The following is a 22,462-nucleotide window of genomic DNA, read 5'->3' as shown; positions in this document are numbered from 1 at the left end:
TAGCTGCCTCCAGATGACATAGTGGCCACTCACTGGTACTACAGCGGAAAAAATCCCATGGGCTGAGACACGATTTTTCTCATAGAGTGAAATGTAATCACAAACTGCTCGTGTTCGGCTGACAGGGCACCTACAACTTTCAAAAATGACGGATTTTGTGGCGATTTTTACCTATTTTTAGATCATAAACTTTTTCTCAGCTCAAAATCCTTTAGTTGTCTTAAAAAACGCTTTATAATCTTTAGCTCCGGCTCTGCTCTAGCTCCTCTCACTCTGATTGGTCAAAGTGTTCACGTGATACACAGGACCTCGCCCCGTGTGTGCGTTTGCGTGCATTCGCATGTTCCTGCTGGAGAAAAGCGGCTCGGTCGGCCCACAGCCACCGGAAGTACCGAGCCGGGCTAAAGGCGAATCTGGGCTCATGCGCCATTGAGCTCGGCCCACTGACTTGAATGGGCGGCCATTTTGAAACCTTGATAAATTCTAGTTAGATTTGCCTGAAGCTACACTGTGGAACACTGGAGCGAAGCAAAAACAATTCCATTAAGACAAGCAAGTGACAGACCTTCCATCAGAAATATTACGCAGTGCACTTTTAAAGCAATGCTCTGGTTTTATGTTTATTCATTTCAATTCAATCTCAGCAGATGAAGCTTTTTATTTCTATTCACAACCTGTTACATGCTTATCTTCCTTTCACCATATTTATGCAATGCACTTTCTTTTCTTTACTTTTATACTATTCACCGCTTTATCTCCACCACAGCAGCAGAACCAGCTCCGTCCTCAGCCTCTCCTCCTCTTCACCACCACTAGAAGTTTCTGAGAGATATTTCCGTCCGTCATTACACTGCTAACCTTTCAACAACCTGTCACTGTCTAAGCGTCGAAATCTGTTCAACTTATTAAACTTATCACCTCACTCACTTTTCTTGAAATACGTCATCTCCTGTGTTTTCCTTGTTTGTCGTGTTCGGAGTGTGGTGTGAATGAAATGAATATTAATGATTTTTGCACCTCTTAGTCATCGTCAAGTCGGAAGAAAAGTTAGAAAATACAATAGAAGTTTGTCAGCTGTTAATTGTTTGACTACTTCCTGTGTTTCTGCCGTAGACTGTATAAAGAAGTGGACTAATGAAGTGTGGCGTCTCACGAGGCTGCCAGTTATGAGGCTTATAGACTGATTTAAAACGACTATTATATGTTTGATGTTTGAAGAGCATCTGTATAATGAATGTTAATCTGAATAAATTCACTTTTATTCATGCAAAGTTATTCTTTATGGTCTGAAGGATAAAAACATTTGAATTTGAATAGAACTTGTTTTGAAATTTAAGAAAATATAATCTCTTTTAGAGATCCAGCTTTTTTTGATCTGCTCTGATGTTTATACTTTAGCTTTAAGTATCTGCCAATACCTGATATAAACTGATACTAGGACAGAAACTGAAAATGTGATTTATTTCCTTTAAACACTTGAAAACAACTTTTGAAAACAGCAAAAAATAAATAAATAAATAAATAACACAAGTTCAATACACGCATCAAGAATCTCGGACTTCCAGTCATTGCGCAATGCATACTGGGAAGGATTTTCCGAAAAAGTGAGCATCAAACCGCCATGTTTGATTTTACAGTGGGATTCGTCTATTGACAAAGCTGATCTTTTCTAGTCATTTGAACCATATCACTTTTGTTTCTGGTTCTGATATCATATTTTAGTTTTGGGATTCGGACATCGTAATTGTGTGGTTGTTGGATCCTAACAGCGGAAACAGCGTGTTTTTGGCCAATACTATCCAGTAAATCGTCGTATTATACCAATGTATAGCCCAAAATGGGATATCCACTGAACCGATACCTTGGGACCGATATCGGATCCATCAAAATGTTCAATATCGGCACAGATATTTGATACCGGTATTGTATCGGTGCATCCCTAATTTTCGTTTTGTTAGACAGTTGTTTATATTGAGTGTCAGCATCATCATTAAAGCTAAAATATCAATAGCATCAGAACTGAAAAATCCCTAATCAATATAAAGTTGATTAGTTTATTTATTTTTTAATTTTTTTGCATGTCACAGGAAACTATACTGCGTAAAAACAGCGTGAAACTGCGAATTTTGTCTAAACTGAGTTAAGACCAAAAGCACCTTCATATCACTCTCTTTTATTTGGTGACAAAGTTCAATTTTTTGAGAAATCTTGTTTCCTGAGTGATTCAAAGAAAAAATGCTGTAACTGCAGCGATGAATGTTGTAACTGACCAGTTCAACGTTAGTTTACAGGAGAATTTCACATCACTCACAGATACTGCAACATGTTTTTATGTCCAATTTTAACATGGGACGAAATACAGACTTGAAAACTTTCACAATTTCTTATTCAACACATAAACTATAATAATTAATATTTTTGGCAGTAAAAGATCTCCCCAAATATGTTGTTTCAGGATTATTTCCGTCATAATCCCAAGAATTCAAGTAAAAAAATGTATTTCTTCATGTTGTCTGCACTGAAATGAATCATGGGATATGTAGTTCCCGATGTTTATAAAGCGCTGCTACTATAAAACCATTTATTTAAGCAAAGAAAATTGTGATTCGTGTTATTGTAACAGTCCACCCTCATTTTCTGTGCTTAAACTGTACACTCAGAGGTCAAAGGTCAAAGCGGTGGTGGTGATGGTTGTGATTGATAAATATGAACTCATCATATGGTAACACATAACCACATTGCACTGCAGTATATTCCTACATTTGTAACTAAAGTAGCCCAGAAAACCAAGAGCCTACAGAGCTTGTAATTGACTCGATAGACTCCTCTAACTTTTAAAAGCAGACCGCCTGAGCCAGTTCCAAAGAAGCTATATTTAGCGCGAGCCCACACGCCACTCGACCTCACAGATCCCGGTGGCACATGCGACAAAAAAAGACCAAAAGGATGCACGACAATAGGCATTGATCAAGTCCCGTATGAATAGAACGGCAAATATGGCGGCGGAGAAACGGTTTGAAATTGAAAAAGCGCTGAAGTGCGGTGAGGGCTTTCTGCATGGATGCTAATGTGAGGAATAATTTATCAGCAGCACCAGTGTTTGACCTGTGACCCCGAGGGAGGAGTGGAAAAACAAGGAGAGAAACATGTGAGAAATATATATAGACTGTGTCAGGTATAAGCAGACATACAATTATCTGCTGGTGAGTCATAGGAAAGTGAGGTAAACCTTGTTAGAAGACAAATTTTCTGTACCGCACGTGTGAAGACAAAGCCCTGAAGAGATAAATAAAAGATGCTGTACCTGATTTTTACTCTTAAAAACCAAAAGGATGCTCCGATATAATACTAGTATCGATCATTGACAATTTTGATGGATCAGATACTCGTTAAAAGATATCGGTTTTCTTAATACCCAATTTAGCTCTATAAACTGGTGATGATTTACCGTATTTTCCACACTATAAGCCTCCAACCCCATCAAAAAACGACCGCGCGCCCCACAATCCAGAGCGAACTATACATGAGTCCACTCGGGTGTCCCAGCACGACTTCAGTAAACTACAAAGCCGCACCTATCGTAGCGCACGCAAACACGCACGGAGCAGACAGCGACCGCACAGCGAAAAACACCCGCAGCCACACTCATCACTCCACTCAGACGAGGAATGGAACGGAGGAACGAACCGAAAAAGCGAGTCCAATGTGCCACTTCTAGCCACAACTGAACAAAGCCCAGAGTCACCGTGAACGCGCCAAACAAAGTCCCACTGACCCATCCAACTGTTGTGTTTCGTTTAAAGTCTGGTGCAGTTTATTTGTGAAAAAAGTTCAGTGACAGTGCGCCTTATAATCAAGAGCGCTCTATAGTGCAGAAAATATGGTACTCGGCAATGGTCAACCCAAACACCTCCTAAAATCTTACTTTTTTTTTACTCTTACTATTTTTTCAAAGTTGTATTGTATTGTTGTATTGTACATATATATTTTATTCCATTTTCCATTTGTTTTTAAAGGATATTTTTAGTTTTTGTCCTAGTATCGGGTCTAATATCAGGTATAAAGCATCGAAATTGATATCGGGACAAACAAAAAGCTAGATCGGTGCATTTCTAGTCCCTTTCCTTACTCATTCTGAGCATCCTAATTACTGATCCACAAGGGAAATTTTTTGGACCCAGTGACTCACACAACACAATGCATGATAATAACAAAGAGAAAGAATAGAAATGGCAATGATAAATCCAAAATAAGTAGTAAAAATAACAAGAGACTGGTGTCAAATAAGGCATAATCATATAGATGTGTAGTAGAAGTAAAAGAAGTAAAAATGCAAAAATGTAGTACCATAAAAATATCTCTTTTCTTGCTGTACACAAGGAGAAAGAGCTCAAAGATGAAATGGTGATTGACATGACATAGGGTTATGTGTTACATAAGGGTGAGTTGTTGTACAGTTGTATGGAGCATTATAGAAACGCAGTCGTGTATCGCTCACTATTATATCTATTCGCTGTCATTATTCTCATTTTTCACTGCCAGCTAGCATGGTAACGCACACCTCCTGATTATCGGGCAGAAAATGGAGTGGACTTATGTTGACATTAAAAGCTGCTCTGTCTGTAAAGCTGCGTATCTCTACTGGGGTTTGCTCAAATAATGGGAAAATGAGTCACACTTCTTTGAATTGGTGGTAACACAAAGTGAAAATTTAGTGCGGCAGTTGTCAGATTAAAAATACATCATTTTTGACGCTCACAAAAATTGAGATTTGAGTGTTAAGAATGCATTTTTATTAACAATTTTTATTTTTATGTTCTCTCTGCATGGCTCTTATAAATGTGAAATTGCGTTTATCAATGTATATCAAGCATTTTGTTACCCTCATAGCATAATTTTTTTGTCAAAGTAAAAAATAATAATACAGAAATAAATGTATTCGTCAATAAGATGACTGGGATGGTTTGTGTGCATGTTTTGTTTTGTTGTTTTTTTATTCCAGGCACTTGTTTTTTTCAAAAACTAAGCCGATCACACCTACAGCTGCAGCAGGGAAGTGGAATAAGTAAAAAAAAAAAAAAGAAATTGGCTAAAAATGTCTTGTAATATGATTGTAATGATTTGTACTGTCATAATGTATTCCATTTTTCTCACATTATTTTACATTATTTATATTACCACAGCTGGAGTAGACTGACGGAAGAGAATCTGCCAATCACAATGAAAGTACATTTAGTTAGACTGAGAATCTTTTGACTTTCTGGTTGTCGGGTTCGTGCTATAATCACTAAACCACTTTCACCGCTCAGTAAAATGGACCAAAAACAGAAGGACCAAAAATTCTCAGAAGCTATTGTATTGGGCAACTAAAATAATGTTGCTAAAATGCTGATTTCAGTACGATATTATCACGATATGCATCTCACAGTACGATATTTTGGAGAGGGTGATATAATTGTAGATAGGACACTTTTAAAATACCTTGACAATATTTTGGTGTGAATTATTTCCGTCGTAATCCCAAGAATTCAAGTAAAAAACATATTTCTTCATGTTGCACTGAAATGAATCATGGGATATGTAGTTTCCGATGTTTATAAGCTGTTGCTGCTGTAAAATCATGCATTTTTTAGAGGTGCAACAATATCCAAGACTAACAATACAATATCGTCATGGTATGAACCTCACGGTACGAATATTTATTGCGATATCGTGGGAAAGCTCACGATTAGAGACGTAACGACATCCAAATCTCTCAGTACGATATTTTCATGATGTACATCTCACGGTACAATATTTATTGCGAATTTTTCTGGAGCCTAACAAAACTGTGAATATGCAACTTTTTCTTCTTAAAATGTCTTGACTTGACTTAATCCAAAGAACTAAGACGTTAAAAGTGTTTAGAACTGTTATTTCTTCTTGTAGTCTGCACTGAAATGAGGGCAAAGGATCATGGTCTATGTAGTTCCCTCTGTCTTTTTGTAGCTATTGCTGCACCATAACTCATAATAACTTGTAATTCGATATATTGTGACGGCCCACGATATTATTGTGTGACTTTTGATGATACGATATCACAATATTTCGGTTATTGTTACATCCCTTTTATGCAGAATTGATTCTTGTGAGTTTTAAGCCGTTACCTCATCAAAACATATCTGGAGTTTTTGGTGTTTTATTATTAGTCTTGTCTACGTCTCCAAAGCTCACAATGCTCTGTTCCACCTTGTGATGTCAAAAAGCTCTTTTGACCTTTAGTTCACCCAAATGATTTTATCGAAGGTGTACGGAGTTTAAAAACAAGGTGCAGTGTTTTCAGTTTGAGCGAAGAACTCAGCCTAAATATGGACGGTTTGTAGGAAAAAAACATGATAATGAGATCATAAAAAAGCATAATATGAGACCTTTAATAGAAATGGTCAGTTGTATTGCTCATTTCTTGACTCCAAAATCATTCAAAATCAAATTACGTTCAGCTAAATGTAATTACAAAAAATCTTGTGACCACTTTTTCCAATATTATGAAACCAATTTGCCAATATAAAAAAGCTTTGTCCCGTATTTGACCAACTTTTGTTGTACTTATAGAGGAAAAAAAGTACCATATATTTACTTTATGTACTTTTCTCCACCCCCAACAGTGAACTCAACTCAAAACAACATAGCTAACAATTAACAGCTGGTCTGGGCCTACAGATGAAGCCGTTCTCGTGAATTCTTGGAGATGCAATTTTCTACTAGAACAGTCACCCAGCTGTGCGTGTGATTTCCTCGCTATATTTACTACGTCTCTCTCAGAAGCTTGTGTCTTTGTAGATTGGTTCAACAAGACAAAACCAGGAAGCTGCATAAAACCGTGCGTGTTTCACTCCGGCCACATGACAAAGCTACAGACCGTGCCAAGAAAGAAGCAAGTTCCGATGTTTTACTTTTCTGGAAATTACAAAGAGTTGATGTGAGAAAGAAAAAAAAAAAAAATGCCTGATTTGAATGTATTTTAACAGAGCAGATTGTCCAGTTAAAACAAAACTATACTTGTTTGGTCCAGGTTTTCAACCCATAGTCCAGACGCAGACCTGGTTTGGTCTTGTTTTAGTCTTGGTTTAGTCCTGGTTTAATTCTATTCTTCTTTTAGTCCAATTTTTACGTGATGTGCAAGTCTGAATCACCCTCAAATGAAAGACTAAACCAAGATCAAACTTAAATCATAATCAGGAGTTGAAAAGATGACAACTAAAACGCAACTTCTTGAAATTTTTAAGTCAAAACATATTTTTATTTTAAGCTTTTTGAGTATAAACTAAACCGTAAAGCTCAGGATCGTCAAAAACTTTGCATTATTGACCAAATTTGCGAAATCTATGCAAATAGTGCATTAGCAAATACAATAAATAGTAAAAACGTAAACAAAAGAGCTATGAAACAACCTGATAAACTGCTGGATGACTATTGGTAAACACATTTAACACTCTGTAGTGTTAAAAGTGCATTTGAATAAACACTGAAGCATGTTATAGTATTAAAATATTGGTTTAACATTAAGCTTACTGAAAATTTTTTTGATCACACAATACAGTACATTTACATAGGCTATACCTTTTACTGCGACATCTTAAATTGCAGTACTTCTTCTTCAAGACTTTAATACAGTCTATAATAGTTTAAAAAATGGTAGATATATAGAAGTACAAATATCTTACCTTGAGCATGTCCCCCTTGTTGAAACTAAGTTCGTCTCCCTCCGTTGCGCGAAAGGTGTAAAGTGCTATTGCTTCCATGCTGACTTCCTTGACTGGACACCCCGCTGAAGCCCCCGACGCAGGGGAAGGGGTTAAACCAAGACAAAATACAAAACAGATCTCAATGACAGAAATGCTATTCAAATAAAATCATGTGTGGGGGGGAAAAAACTGGTGGATGCGATGTGCGGGAGAGCGGAGGATGGACTGGCTGGCTGCTGCTCGGCAACGCTGCCATGAGTAATGCTGGGAGAGAGAGAGAGATGGAGAGATGGTCGAGCGGAGGGGAGAGAGAGAGAAAGAGGGAGGGAGGGAGGGTGAGTGGGAGGCACTTCCTGTGTGTGTGTATATTTGTCTCATGCAATCTGTGTGGCTTCTGTGGACATGTTCTTTGCTTTGAGGACTGCGTTCAGTTGATGTAGTCTTTAGCTGCCCTCGACTTGCTCTTAGCCTTATTATATATACAGTATGTGCAATTATATAATGTGATTGACTGGCAGACGGACTAACAAATCAATCAAGTGTTAATGATTTTGATTAGGTTTGATGGATGGTTTGACATTTGAATGTAGTTCACAGTGCAGATTTTCAACACATTCAAGACAGGGACAGAGATTTACCTAATTCGCATATTCCTGGTCATGAAAAAAAGAAACAATTAAAATTCAAACTGCATTTTTATTTGCTTTATGTTGTACAGCTCTAATTTGTTCAATATAAGTGTCTCACAGCAGTGTTAAAGGTAATACTGGTTTGTTTACGATCAAAACTGAATATGTGAAATGTCAAATATCATAGAGAGCATTTTTTGGATTTCTGTCATAGGATCTGGCAACCCAAAGTGAGGAGCTGATTCTGCTTTCTGATTGGATGTTTGGACCAAAACACTAAAATGTAAACAATTTTGACAAATGGTAATAATATTGAATATAAGATTACAGTTGTTAACAGTAAAGCCAATATTTGATTTGAACATTTTTACGTAACACACCCGACTTGAGGGCAGAGGCAGTGCTACCATTAGGCAAAAGTAGGCGGCTGCTCAGGGCCCCCAAATCTGGAGGGGCCCCCAACCAATTGCCCTCAGTGCCACTAATAGCTGAAGCCTCAGAGCAATTTGATTTTCTCTCAATATGACAATAAATGAGAGTATTGTACTTTTAAACAATAATCATTAAAAAAATAATAATAATAATCATATGTAATGGATGTAAACAAAAATGTAATTGTAAAAGCAAAAAAATAAAACTACTTTCAGCTCTGGTTTTCTAGTGGGTGACCAAACTAATAAGACAAGTTTAAAATCCACCATCACTCAAATAAATAGAGATGTGCATGTCTTAAGAACAATGGGGAAAAACAGACAATAAATATATTCAAAAAAAAAAAACAAAACAAAACAAACTAAAAAAAATTGTGTATTATTGTGTGGGCCCCACACTCAAGTTCGCCTAGGGCCCCCAAATTGTTGACTCCGCCACTGCTTGAGGGGGATATTCTGCCCATATTATGTCCCTCTTCAAAAAAAGGCATATTTGAGTAATTTAGTGATCTCTCCCGAGCCGTGTTTGAACCCAACTTACAGATTCTGTCGAATGCCCACGAGTCTGCGTCACCCATGCTCCCACACGACAATTCTCCATAATACAGAAACTTCATGATACAAAACAAAAGTTACACTTAAAAAAACATGTTAATACGTTCTTTTCGGCAAGTATAGCATTTTCCAAACAACAAAAGGTAAATGGTGATTTAAATATGTTATGTGTTAGCAGTTAATACCCCAAAGAAGTAAACTTCCCCCTTTTTACTGAGCTGTATATGTGAAATATGCAGTATTTAAAGAAGCAAATGTACAGTATTACGTGCAAAAGTACCTCAGTTAGTTTGTTTATCAATCCAAAGGTTGGCAGTTCGAATCCCACTCTCAACATAAACACCAAAGCCACTGACCCGGAGATTGGCGAAGCAATTTCACCTCCCACAGACAAATACTGTTGTTGTTGTTGTTGCCCCCACTGATGTGCGAGGTCTGTTCCGTGATGTAAAGTGACCATTTTCCATTATCGTTTATAGTGTTATTATTGTATTATTCTTATTACGTAGCTCAAATATCCTAGTATGTACAATCCTCTAACCGGCCACAGCAAAGAGAATGTGTTCTTCTTGAAACTCTGCAGCCTGGCATTATTAAAAGCGTCTAAATTTGTCTTCTCACATCAATACTTCCGGAGCGTCATGAATGAACTTTGTGATCAATAGACTTGAGCCTGGAGCAGATAAAACACAGCGCGCATTGGTTATTTTTGGACATCTTTGAAGAACTGCTTTTCCCCACCAAGAGATTCTTATTAGTTTATGCCGTTATGTTATGTCAGTATGTTGGCCTATATTTTACTACTGGCTTTGAACTGTCAGATCTTAAAAGGTCGGGAGTAGAAGATAACAGTGTCCATTTGAAGTTCTAATCTTGATATAACTTGGTATGTTTATATGGTTTGGTTTACAAATGAGATGAAGGCTACGCTGTATAAAGTGGGTTAAGCATTTGCCCATAAACCAGAGGGTCAACGAAGACGAGAAAAACTATGTCTTTATATATTTATGCATTGTTTCCTAGAACTTTTTTTTTCAGCATGAATAGTTGTTGGTGCATGAACGCCCTTGCTGTCATAGGCTTATCTGTGTCTCCCCAAAAGAACACTTGGACTTTTCCATTTATTATTATTTATTTATACGTTTGGGAGAGAGAAACACATTTTCGATTCTTCATATGATTCGTATAAAGAATTGACAATAAACTGTTTTGAATCTGAACTTATGAGTGCAGTTTGGATCAGATACATAGAGATGCATAATCATTTAGAGAGCTTTTAGTCAAGTAAGTTCTGTTATTCCCATTGCTACTTTAAAATATTATTACTCACTTACTTATTACAGTAGAAGTGCAAAGTAGTTGTCCAAGGAATTAGTGTTTATTGAAATTACTCAGTTAAGTTTTAACTTCTTCTTTTTAAAGACAATACAGTAAAGTGTATTTATCTTGTTGACATGTTTCGGCTGCTGCTGCAAGCCATCTTCAGGACTGTCCCCAGTGTTGGTGGTGACTGTTTGTATATCAGCTGTTGTTATTTCCTGTAGGCGTGGTAAGTCTGATGGATCTGGCAGGTTGCTCAGTCTGATCACGCCTCCCGTCGCCCGGTGTTCTCTGGAGGAGGGTGTCCCAGGTGAAATAACCACATTCTGGATTGGGACGAGGCACGGGTTATTGGATCGGAAAACAACAAGTTCAAACGCTGGAACAAGGAGGCCAGTGAAATCAGGAAACGAGGCACGGACAGCATTAACCGTGATGATGGAGCGTTCCTCCTTTCACACACCTGGGACACCCTCCTCCAGAGAACACCAGGTGACAGGAGGCGTGGTCAGTCTGAGCGACCTGCAGGTCCATCAGGCTGACCACGCCTACAGGAAGTAACAACAGCTGATATACGACATGTCACCACCAACACAGACATGTCAATAAGGTAAATACACTTTACCGTATTGTCATTGTTGTTAAATTTTCAATTTTCAGTGGTACAGAAGTAATGGGGCAATCGACTGACTTGATACAGACAGGACAGAGGCTCTTTCTGCAGGAGACATGCGCAGTAGAGCCAAGTGACAGTGGTGCAGGAGTAATAGGAGCAGCAGATACTGACACACAAGACTAGAGCGCCCTCTTGCAGCTATCATTGTGAAAATTTTAATATATAAGTCGCAGCGGATTATAAGTCGGAGGTAACGCTGAAACCATGAAAAAAAGTGTGATTTATAGTCTGAAAAATATGGTAGCTTCTGTCTCAAAGAATTATCCTTATAGCAGTTGTGTGGGACCTGATTGAAGCAAACGCTAAAAAGTTGGATTTGATGAAACCTGAGGCTGGCTAAGTAGAAACCACCTTTTAACCGCTGCAGGTACTTTTATTTGCCCAAACTCTGATACTCGACATGACTTCATAAAATGTGGTTTGGCAGCATTATTTATTCAGGAAAGCCCCAGTCTGCTGATCTTATTACTCACCAAGGAGAAAAAGGGGAAGTTAACATGAGGAAACTAATGACTTTGCAGTTCAGCAGTGGTGGAAGAAATACTCGATTTTTGCCAAAAGTACTGATATCTGAGCAAAAAACATTCAAGTAAAAGTTAAAAATCTTCAGTAAAAGTGTTAAAGTAAGATTGTGAGGTCTTATATGGCTTCAAATATGGAGATTTTTTTATACACATTTATTTTTTTTCAATAGAAACAAATGAATCGATAATTTTTAGCTGTTTTTATTTGTAGATTTTTGTTTGCTTAAATTATGAACAGGTTAAATATAAACTCCTCAGCCTTTTCAGCAGGTCTCAAACAATAATAAAAAATAAAAATAACAAAATTGGAGCGCTCCACTGGATCAAAAACCTTACGCAAACAGGTGCTCATCAAACCGCTTAGATTCTCGTAAAATAGAAAAAAAGGATGGCAGAGGCAGTCTGATTTGCGGTGAATTTATTAATTTTATTTAATAATAAAAAATACTTTCCTTTTCAGTCCTGTTCAAAAATATATAGTGGAATAGAAAGTACAGATACCTGCTCTCAAATGCAGTGAAGTAAAACTAAAAAGTGTGCTTAAGTAAAAGTTTTATGTATTTGTATTTGACTTAAGTACTTTGTTATATTCCACCACTACAAACAGTGTAATCCTCTTAATCCGATGTATGTCAACTATGCATTTGACATGAAGGAATTTGGAAAGCACTGCCAAAGCAACCAAAGCAGTGAAAATGCTTAAATAATACAGGAATTGTTTTGAAGTACAAGTAGTGGTACAAGTTACTACTATATCTACAACTGTTTCTATGTAACAGCTGCACACTTACTGCATACTGTACTGATTTTTGTGGAAATTGGTGGTTTTGAAGAGGAAAGTTTCTTGTGGGAGTTTATGTATGAGATTTTTGGTCGCTTAAGACTTGGTTTGAAGTGTTATAGATAAAGATGGGCATTACACATCCTGTATCTATCGCCATGGAGACAAGCAGCCACAAGGTTCAGTTACAGGTCAGATATCTGAAGAGGTGATCTCACTCACAGCCAGAGGTGACAAGTGTTCAGATACATTTACTCTACGTTATATTTACTTCAGTCACTTTTTAAAGAAGTTGTACTGTTCTAGCAGAATACTTTTACTCCTACTTTAGTAAGTCGACAAGTGACAAAAGCTTTATGTTGAGTGTAGTCGGGTTCCTTATATTCATTTTTTAACCTTAGTGGGAATTTTTGGGGGATTTGCTAAACTATATATTTTTGGAAAGGTTATAGTATATGGTGTCAGAAAATCAATGTTTGCATTTGCCCAGATGTCTATATGGGCAAATTTCTAATAAAAAAAGTTGCGTAATCATATTGTGTCTAAATGTGTTCGTTGACATCCAACATCCAAATTGTATGTTAACTACTTTTAAACTCTTTGTGTTATCTGACCAACTGCATGTGATGTTTATAGTTTGTTTTACCCACATTGTTGATGTATTTCAACAGGATAATTTAAAAAAAACATGTTTTTGGAGGAACATGGAGTATTACATGCGAATATTACAGTCAAATTGCAAGAAAACACTTGACCCACTTATGCATCTAAGGGTTAATGTGGGTAGATCTTACAGCTTTGTAACTTGCACCATTTGATTCCCTGACCCTGAAAATGTGGGTTTAGCAGTTAAAATCAACATTTCAACTTATTCAGAGGCTGAAATATTTCAAAAAGAGTTTTTTGGTGGCCTTTTTTTAATTATTATTCAATATGGCCACCATATAGACATCTGGGCAAATGCAAACATTTATTTTCTGACTCCATATACTATAACCTTTCCAAAAATATATAGTTTAGTAAATCCCCCCAAAATTCCCACAAAAGTATATAAGGAACCGGACTACTGTAGCGTATCCCTCTGAATGAAGACTGACACTTGAACTGGCGATTTGTAGATATTAAATCTAAAAATCGCAATTTCAAGTGCAATAAATCCTCCAATCTGCCGTAAGAGCTAAAAGGAATACAAAATACAGAGTGTAAATATGCATACACAAAATTCAACACAAGTTTGATTATTATTTACATTCATCTTGACCACATCAATCAACAACGATAACAGCTACAGACACAAAGTTATTCAAAATAAATATTTAAATCAATAAGGGGAAGCTAAACAAAGACATAGAAAATACTAAAAGATATATGTGTATACATTTGCTTTGTATAACATTTTTCCGTTCTTGTTGTCAAGGTAATTAAACGAAAATAAACCCTTCAAAATAAAAGCACTAAACATAAACACGTAAGTTAATGGTTAACAACAGAAAATAGTGCAATATAAAAATAATAATAAAAAATGTGACAAGACAAATCAAAGACAAATTATACTATAGGTTATGAACACTGACAGTATAAAATGATTTGAATATTTGGGTTTCAGATATGATTTACAGGGTTCCCGCGGTCATGGAAATCCTGGAAAAGTCATGGCAATTGAAAATGTCATTTTTCAGACCTGGAAAAGTCATGAAATTTTAATTTCGCTTTCACGCAACCACAGCGTTCTGTTAAGTTATCATTAGGCTATTATAATTATTTCCCAACGTTTTGTTAAAAAGAGAAGAAATGCACTGACAGTATTTTGAATGTTAAAAACTATAATACCAAACCATAAGGTGAGTGGAAAGAGTTAACATTTCATATTTAGCCCTAAAAGTCATGGAAAATTCACTTTAGGTCGTAAAAAAGTCAAGTGAAAGTGAAAAAGAGTGAGAATACCAGAATTTAGTTTTTCTAATTTTTGTGTCTATCCTTTGAAAATACCAGAATTTGTGCATTAATGTTTTGTCCTTCAAATTATATTAACTTCAAATTATACTCTACTACTACTACTCTTTAAGCTGAGTAGTAGTTTTCCCAAATACTTAAATTTGTGCTTCTGCTGGAGTAATATCATTTCAATGTAACGTCATTTCTTACTCATGTACAATTTTGACTCTAGCGTCCTCTGCTCTCAGCAAGAACACATGTTTTTCAAGGTATTATGGCACATTCAACAGAAAACTAAAAGCTCCACCTCTTATTTAACATAGTGCACATTTAAAATAGTTAATTGGTTATAGCTGAGGTTGTATTTTCTATTTAGTTTACATACTACCTTTGCATTGTGCTCTTTTGTATGATTCACTCTAAGCCTTTTTGTTAACAGTGGAAACTCAAGTGGGCACAGTCAGTGAAATCAAAAACGGATATTGCGCAGCTCCGTCTCTGTGAAATATAAAGTTCCATTGGTTTACATTTAGTTCTGTTTTAAGTCAAGCATGTTCTCATATATATGTATACTTACTTAAATAGGTTGGTGCTTTGGCAGTGGTGGAAGAAGTACGTAATTAAAAGTATTACATTAAAGTATTAAAGAATATCCACTATGTACTTAAAGAGTCAGAAGTAAAGATAAAAGTATTTTGAATGGATGCAATAAAGCTTGAAATGTAATGATTTATTCAGTAGAAACAAAATCTATCTTTTTTCCCCCAATTTCTATTACTACATCATTTTACCATTTAAAATCTGTAGAAGTACTTATACATAATTACAATGATTTCTACAGACATTCCTTAAAAATGCTTTTGCGATGTTTCTAATTATTCATTGTTTAAAATATGCATCTCGAAAAAACTAAGATTATTTATCATAAACAATTAATACAATTATTATGTAGAAGAAGATGAAGAAGATAAGATGAGATGAAGACACTACAATGCAGGTGTTTTGAACTACTATAACTAATAATACTTTTTTTGTTTAGATGGATGCTGTTGCAACTGGGGCTGGTTTCAGATTAACTGCCCTGTGGTTAGTGAGTAATGCTTAACCCACTACACCCCTGCCTCTCTTATTTATCTATAAACAGAATAATAATGTTTGTATTTTTTACTCTTTGTTATTATATTTATTGTGATGTGTGAGCTTCTGTATCCAAATAATTTGCCTTTTGGATCAATAAAGTTTGTCTAAATCTAAAAACAGACAGGTATAGGTGTAGGTTTGTGTTTTGTTTATTTCGTCTCCTCACAAAGAAATTTGACTCAAAGCAGGGGTCAGTTAGCCTGATTCATCGGCCGGTTTCACTTCGTGGAAACCGTCTAACTGCAGCATTAGGATTTGTTCGCTCAACAGTAGGGGGGTACTTTTTATTTAACCAATCACTGCTATTTGGTCGTGGCCTATGTAATACACCAAATCCTGTAGGAAGAAGGACAATAACGTCTTTCCCCTTGATCAAATTCACCAAACATTCTCTTTGTTCTGGCTTTAAATCCTCGATCTCGGGAATCGTTGCCAACACAGAATGTCTGTCTTCGTCTACATCCATCTCGACCGCTTTGTTTACTGTTGTGCTGTACCACAAAAGGGACCCAGACAGACGCTTGAGTTTGATGTCATGGCTTCACAGCTCTTTGCTGATTGGACCACAGTTTACAACTTCCGCGGTACTTGCAAACTGTCTAGTGTATTCCGATTCCTGATCTAGTCACTGGAGAGAAATTAAATTGAGCGGAGGCACTAGGTGGCTCCTGCCTGTCTAGGGTTTAGTAGCATTAAAGGTATATTACACAAAATGGACTCTTGTGAGCTTTAAGCCATGTTATAATGCTGTTACCTCTTCTCAAACATCCTTTAAAGTCCTTTATTATTAGTTTGTCTACATCTCCAAATCTTAAAATGCTCTGTTCCACTTTACTTTTACCTTTAGTTCAGTAGAGATGAACAGTTCCAGAGCTGAAATCATCCAAACGATTCTAGTGAAGATGTATGGAGTTTAAAAACAACGGAGCGATTTCTTGTGACCACATGAAATCACAAGGTGGAACGGCGTGTTTTCTGTTTCAGAGAAGAACATAGCCTAAATATTTGTGGATTTGTGGAATATATTGCAGGATTTGTGTGTTAAACTTGTGTGAATAAAACAAAACACTGCTCCGGATCTGTTTGTGACGAGGAAACAACATTATAACATAGATCAGAAAATAGTGTAATATGGGCCCTTTAACGTAAAAAAGAACTTGAGTTTTTATACCTGTGTTACTTGTACATAAAGAAACTAATATCTGCAGTAGAGCCCGACCGATATATCGGCCGGCCGATATTATCGGCCAATATGGGCACCTGGAGACATATCGGCTATCGGCCGATATGCTTGCTGATATGGGCCGATATTTCACGTGGGCATGTTATACCTCATTATAAAGCTTAGACTCTCTACATTATGTTCATTTAATCTAAGTTATAGACAGATGAATGTCCTAATATGTGGCTCCGCATCAGTATTTATTTGCGGTGTAATTTGTCTGTGTCCGTACTGTCCCTGAACACACATCCAGAGTCACGTCACTTCACTCACGTGTGTTTGTTTACACCCGCAGCGGTGCGCAACACTGAGATTATTTTCTTTTTATAGACAATCGGTTTGAGTCTGGATTAAGGACTTTTATTAGTGCAGACTTGTGATGTGAGGAGGAGCCTGTGTGAGCGGTGAGTGTTGGAAATACATCGACTTTGAAGCTAGTTTAGGTTATCTGTTAGCGATTAGCTTCTGTAGCTCCCGCACATAAACAGGCTGTTTTCTATTGGCCTATTGTAAAGTGACTATATTGTCCGTATATTTGTTACTGGACCAGCATTGATATGTAAATGAGCTGTGAATAGACGTGTGAATGATCCACATTTATGCATATAATTAATACCGCGGTGCGCACGTTTTTACGGCTAAAGGCTAATAGCGGTAGTTTATTTACTAGCTAGGAGTTATGGGTCGGTCGCGATCGAAGCGGCTCTTAGATCCGGCTCTTTGAAGTGAACGACGGGAGCATGTTTCTTATTGGGAGCCGTGTTTCTCTTTTTCTCACTTTTTCTCTTCATGCCGCTTGTAGACCCGTAGTTTGACAGAGCAGCAGCAGCTGAAAACGAAACTTTCAGAAATCTGCGTGTGCATAGGATAAAAAAAAAAAAGTGCATATTTGGCTGTAGTTCAACATAAAATGAATAAAGCAGGACTAATCTTGGGCTTGAGAGAGAGATAGAGACCGAGTCCCGACACTCAGTCCTGGTTCAGTTCTGGTTTAGTCCTGTTTTACACATGGTTTAAATCTGTTTTAGTCCTGGTTTAGTCCTTTTTCAGTCCTGGTTCAGTTCTGCATTAGACCTGCTTGCAACAAAACAATCTCAAGAGTTGCTTGGGAGCCGAAAGAGCCAGCTGCTTTAGTGAGCCGAGCCAAAAGAGCCGGTTCTCCAAAAAAAAAAAAACTGGAATACCCATCACTAGTAGCTAGAATGTGATGCAAAAATGCCATTAGGCCAATCTACTGTATGTAAATATGATGTAAAGAGTCAGAATAACAATAAATGTTGCCTAAATAAACCCAATTTAGAATCCACCAGAGCCAAACCTAAGTTTTTTTTAAACAATTCAAGATTTACAGTGAATTTTTACATCACGATTATATCGGCTATCGGCAGCTCCAGCTCCCATTATACCAGTTTCATATCGGCCACAACAAAATCCATATCGGTCGGGCTCTAATCTGCAGGAGCTCATACTGTGTGTTGAGTACATATGGCCTATAAAATCTATACTTGTTCTTCCTTTTGAACACGCACTAGTCATTTCTGCTATAAGATCTATCAACATATGCTATATTTCTGAAGCGCGTAGTCGAGACATAGTGTTGACACGCACTGCCAAAGTAAATGCTATTCAAAATGGATGTGAGTCATATGCCGTCTGCAGTTGGAGGCTGAATCTCTAATGGGCCAAATACTAATACAATATACTGTCAGTGGCTATCTCTCTGCGCACTATTTGCTCTTCAGTATCGCTCTTTTGTGTGTAGGCGAAACGTTTAAGATTTGCATAATCAAATTGGATGTAAGTTTGGTGTATTTTGAAGTTTTTCTAGACCTTTGATAACAGGAGAATTTGCTATAAAGGTTTAGTTTAGTTTTTCTTTCTCATATTACGATGATTTAACACAGAAATTATGCATGTTACTAAAGTTATTCTGCACAACGAAGGGGTTTAGGCTGAAGTTTTAACGCTTATTTTGCCAAACCCTGTTAACATATTGAATAGGAGACAAGAGAGCAAAACTATTTACAGAAAACAACACAAAACTTATCTTTCATGAGTGCGGGAAAGAATATCTACTTAAATCTTTTGGTATACACACATACACAATACAGACACACAATCCAATACACGTCGATGTTCATACACACACACACACACAAACTGACCCATGTACACGTTAATATTCATATTCAAGTGAGGGTTATAGTTCATCTGTAAATTCCATAAGGTAAGATACATAATTTATTGTATTTATTTATAATTCTAGTCTTATACATTTTTTATTATGTGTAAATAGTTTTAGAGCCTTTTAATGTTTCGTCCAGACTGTTCCACAGATGAAAAGATTTTTTAAAAAGTGAATTATGTATTTTTTGTGTATTTTTTTTACATACTTGCATAATTATTAAACCTTGTGAATATATTTATTAAAGATCCTGTATTACCTCATTATTACCTCATCTAAAACATACCTGGAGTTGTGTTTTGTTTCATTTATGTGATCCTGCATTATTAGTCAGGTCTACATCTCCAAAATTCTAAATGCTCTTTTCCACCTTGTGATGTAATGAAGTGGTAACAGCTCTGTAACTTTTTTATCCAGGTCTGAAATTATCCAGATGATTCTAGGGAAGGTGTGTGGAGTTTCAAAGCACAATGGAGCATTTCCTGTATTAGGACATGACATCACAAGGTGGAACTGAGTGTTTTCAGTTTGAGAGAAGAAGCCTAAATATGTAGGATTTGTGTGTTAAACAACTGAAACAAAACATCTGAAACTTCTGATATTACATCTTTTTTTTGTAGCTTCATTGAAACGGCTTCTCTCCTCGATGCACCAGCAGATATTGAAGACTTTTTGTTGACAATCTGACCTGTACAGAAGGTAAAACAAAAATAACCCCTTAACGTCTGAAGGGTTTCTGAATTCTGTGTATTGTGCTGAATAAGTAAAATTTGATTAATCACCATAGTAAATATATAATTTTCATGCCTAACTTTGTGCACTGATAAATGGATAAAGGTTTATGTTTTATAGGCATATAACTGTTCCATGTCTAAGGCTTGCTGATATATGTACTCAGTTTCTTTGCGACTGCTAAAATAGAAAGCTCTCTGGCATTTTCGTTTTGTAAAAGTAGCTCACTGGAGGAAAAACTTTGGAGAACCTTGATATAGACGTATATAAAAAATGTTTTGTGTGTGTTTTTGCCTTTAAGTAGACGGTAAATTAAGTTGACATTATTAATTTGACTATAGGTTCCGGTCAAGTGGTAACGGAGGGAAACAGGGGCAGATTTTTTACATTCAAATAGCTCTTATTCAGAAACTAGAGGGACTATTGAAATAAGTAAAGTATCAGAATGTAGGAAAGAGTTAACACTCCAACAGGGTAAAGTTAAACCTGTGATATTCTTTCAAGTTGTTGACAAAAAATTAAAAACTCTCATGTTGGTAACGGAGGGAATGAAATATGCAGCACTTTTTGGGCAATAAATACAAACAGTGATAACTAGCGGTTCTCACTTACATATCCTTAACAAACTGGTTTGAATATTTGCTTAATATATAGTTTTCTACCATATGGTACAAGATTATTAGGTTGAGAAACCTCTTACTTTTTGAGTAATGAGATTTTTTTATTAAGAAAGGTCATGGTAACGGAGGGAAAACTGTGCAAGCAAGTAGAAGGTGCATGATTTTGCATAATTTGTCAGCTTTTTTCTTCCGAATACTTTAATATTACTTCAAAATGAAAGGTAACTATTTCTATAAAATATGTCAGTCCTTCCAAGCAAATTTTTATCATTTTAAATACTTAAAAAAAAAAAATCATGTATCTTCATCAACAGTTCAAAGATCAAATAACACAAGATATGATGAAATACATCAATTTATTTACATGATTTGCAGGTCTTTGAAATTTGGGAAATAATTAATACAAAATAATAAAATTAATAATAAAATAATTAATAAAATAAATGTTCCATGTTTCATATATGGTCTGTTTAAAATGTATGTAACTTTAGAACCAAAAATGGTACAGAAAAAGGTCAACAGTTTCATAAACTAGAGTACATATGTATCTGTTGAATACATTTTTATATCAGATGCATTAACTTGAATTTTTGGCCTTGCTGTATACTTCTGCTTGACCAGGCCCTATAGCAAAAAATAGATAGAAATTTGTTTGCAAATTTGTGACAACTAGACAAGTGCTTGCCAAAGGATCCTAGGAAAGTCCTGCATATGCACCAACCAGCACTGGGGGGATGCAGCCTCTATCTCGGCTTATATCTTGATCCAAAAGATTTGTTGCATATTTGTGACAGTCGGCGTAAAGAGTCTATATGGCTCCTCTAGTGTACTGTCGAGTAATGCAGTTTAATTGCGGCTAAATCACTTCATAACATCAGAAAGTGGAACAGAGCATTTTGATCTTTGGGAGATGCAGACACCCTGATCCAGGGTTACTCAAACATGTGTGAATGAAACAAAACACAACTCCAGCTTCCATGCTTTGAGGAGGTAACAACATTTTAATATGAATCAGTTTTAGGACCTTTAAAGTTTTATTTAATCTTCATACTTTTAATCCTTTACAGTACGTGCTTTATGTGCAAAGTACTCCACGGGTTTGTGACGCTGGACTCAATTTATAATTAATTTTAGCATACAGAATCTAAATGAGTCTCCTAATTATCTTCTATACGCTGTAATTACATTGTGTTCATCAGACATGCCTCCTGTTGTCAGGACTGTCACCACGTCCTGCCAAGGGACCAGAGACACAAGGCTAACATAGTTAACTCTGTGTGTGAACTCATGTAGTTATTCAAAACCTTATATAGTTGTATGTATTGTTTACAAATTAGCCATTCTATTATTAGCCATGATCAGTGGTGAAAAGTAACAAAGTAAAAGTAGTAAAGTACTGTACTTAAGTGTAAATTTAAGTATCTGTACTTTACTTAAAGGTGCATTGTGTCACTTTTCTGGTATCATTCGATTCATAAGCTGGTTTTACTTGGTGGAAACCGTCTAACCTCGCAGCATTAGGATTTGTTCGCTTGATGGTAGACGGGTGCTTTTTTTATTTAACCAATCGCTGCTATTTGGTCTTGACGTATGTAATGCACCAGAACGTTCAGTGGTGTCCAAGTAATTTCCGGCACAACAGCAAACAAAGCAGAGAGTGAACATTTCTGTCAGTGATCACTGTCATTTCTGTGAGCTGAACTTGCGAATTACAATTATTGCAATAAAAAAATGTTAAGTTTGTATTTGACAAAGGAAGTCCAAATAGTGTATGCAGTCTGCTATCACAACTCGGGTTGGTTTAACTCTTCGCTGATTTGCCGGTGTGCTGTCTACTACTTCTGGGATTCTTGCAAACCGTCTAGTGTATTCTGATTCCTGACCGAGCCACTGGAGAGAAATGAAATTGAGCAGAGGCACTAGGTGGCGCCAGCCTGGCTACTTTTCTGGTGGATGGTCCATCAAATGTGTTTTGCTCTGTCTGGAAA

General features: G+C 36.5%; 1 protein-coding gene across 1 annotated transcript in view; it reads right to left on the bottom strand.

Annotated features, from left to right (window-relative positions):
• Positions 1-7,983, bottom strand: part of grapa (GRB2 related adaptor protein a) — a 77,140-nt gene extending 69,157 nt beyond the window's left edge. The window contains exon 1 of the mRNA XM_020925253.2: positions 7,704-7,983. Within this exon, the coding sequence (XP_020780912.1) occupies positions 7,704-7,781 (78 nt within the window). The 5' untranslated portion in view covers positions 7,782-7,983. The remainder of the gene's footprint in view (positions 1-7,703) is intronic.
• Positions 7,984-22,462: the final 14,479 nt, after the last annotated feature.

The sequence above is a fragment of the Boleophthalmus pectinirostris genome, unplaced genomic scaffold (genome assembly GCF_026225935.1).
Source record: "Boleophthalmus pectinirostris isolate CB_2022bp ecotype Guang Dong unplaced genomic scaffold, ASM2622593v1 HiC_scaffold_17, whole genome shotgun sequence".
NCBI classification, from domain to species: Eukaryota; Metazoa; Chordata; class Actinopteri; order Gobiiformes; family Gobiidae; genus Boleophthalmus; species Boleophthalmus pectinirostris.
Note: the sequence above shows the minus strand (reverse complement) of the source record. Positions and strands in the feature narration are given on the sequence as shown.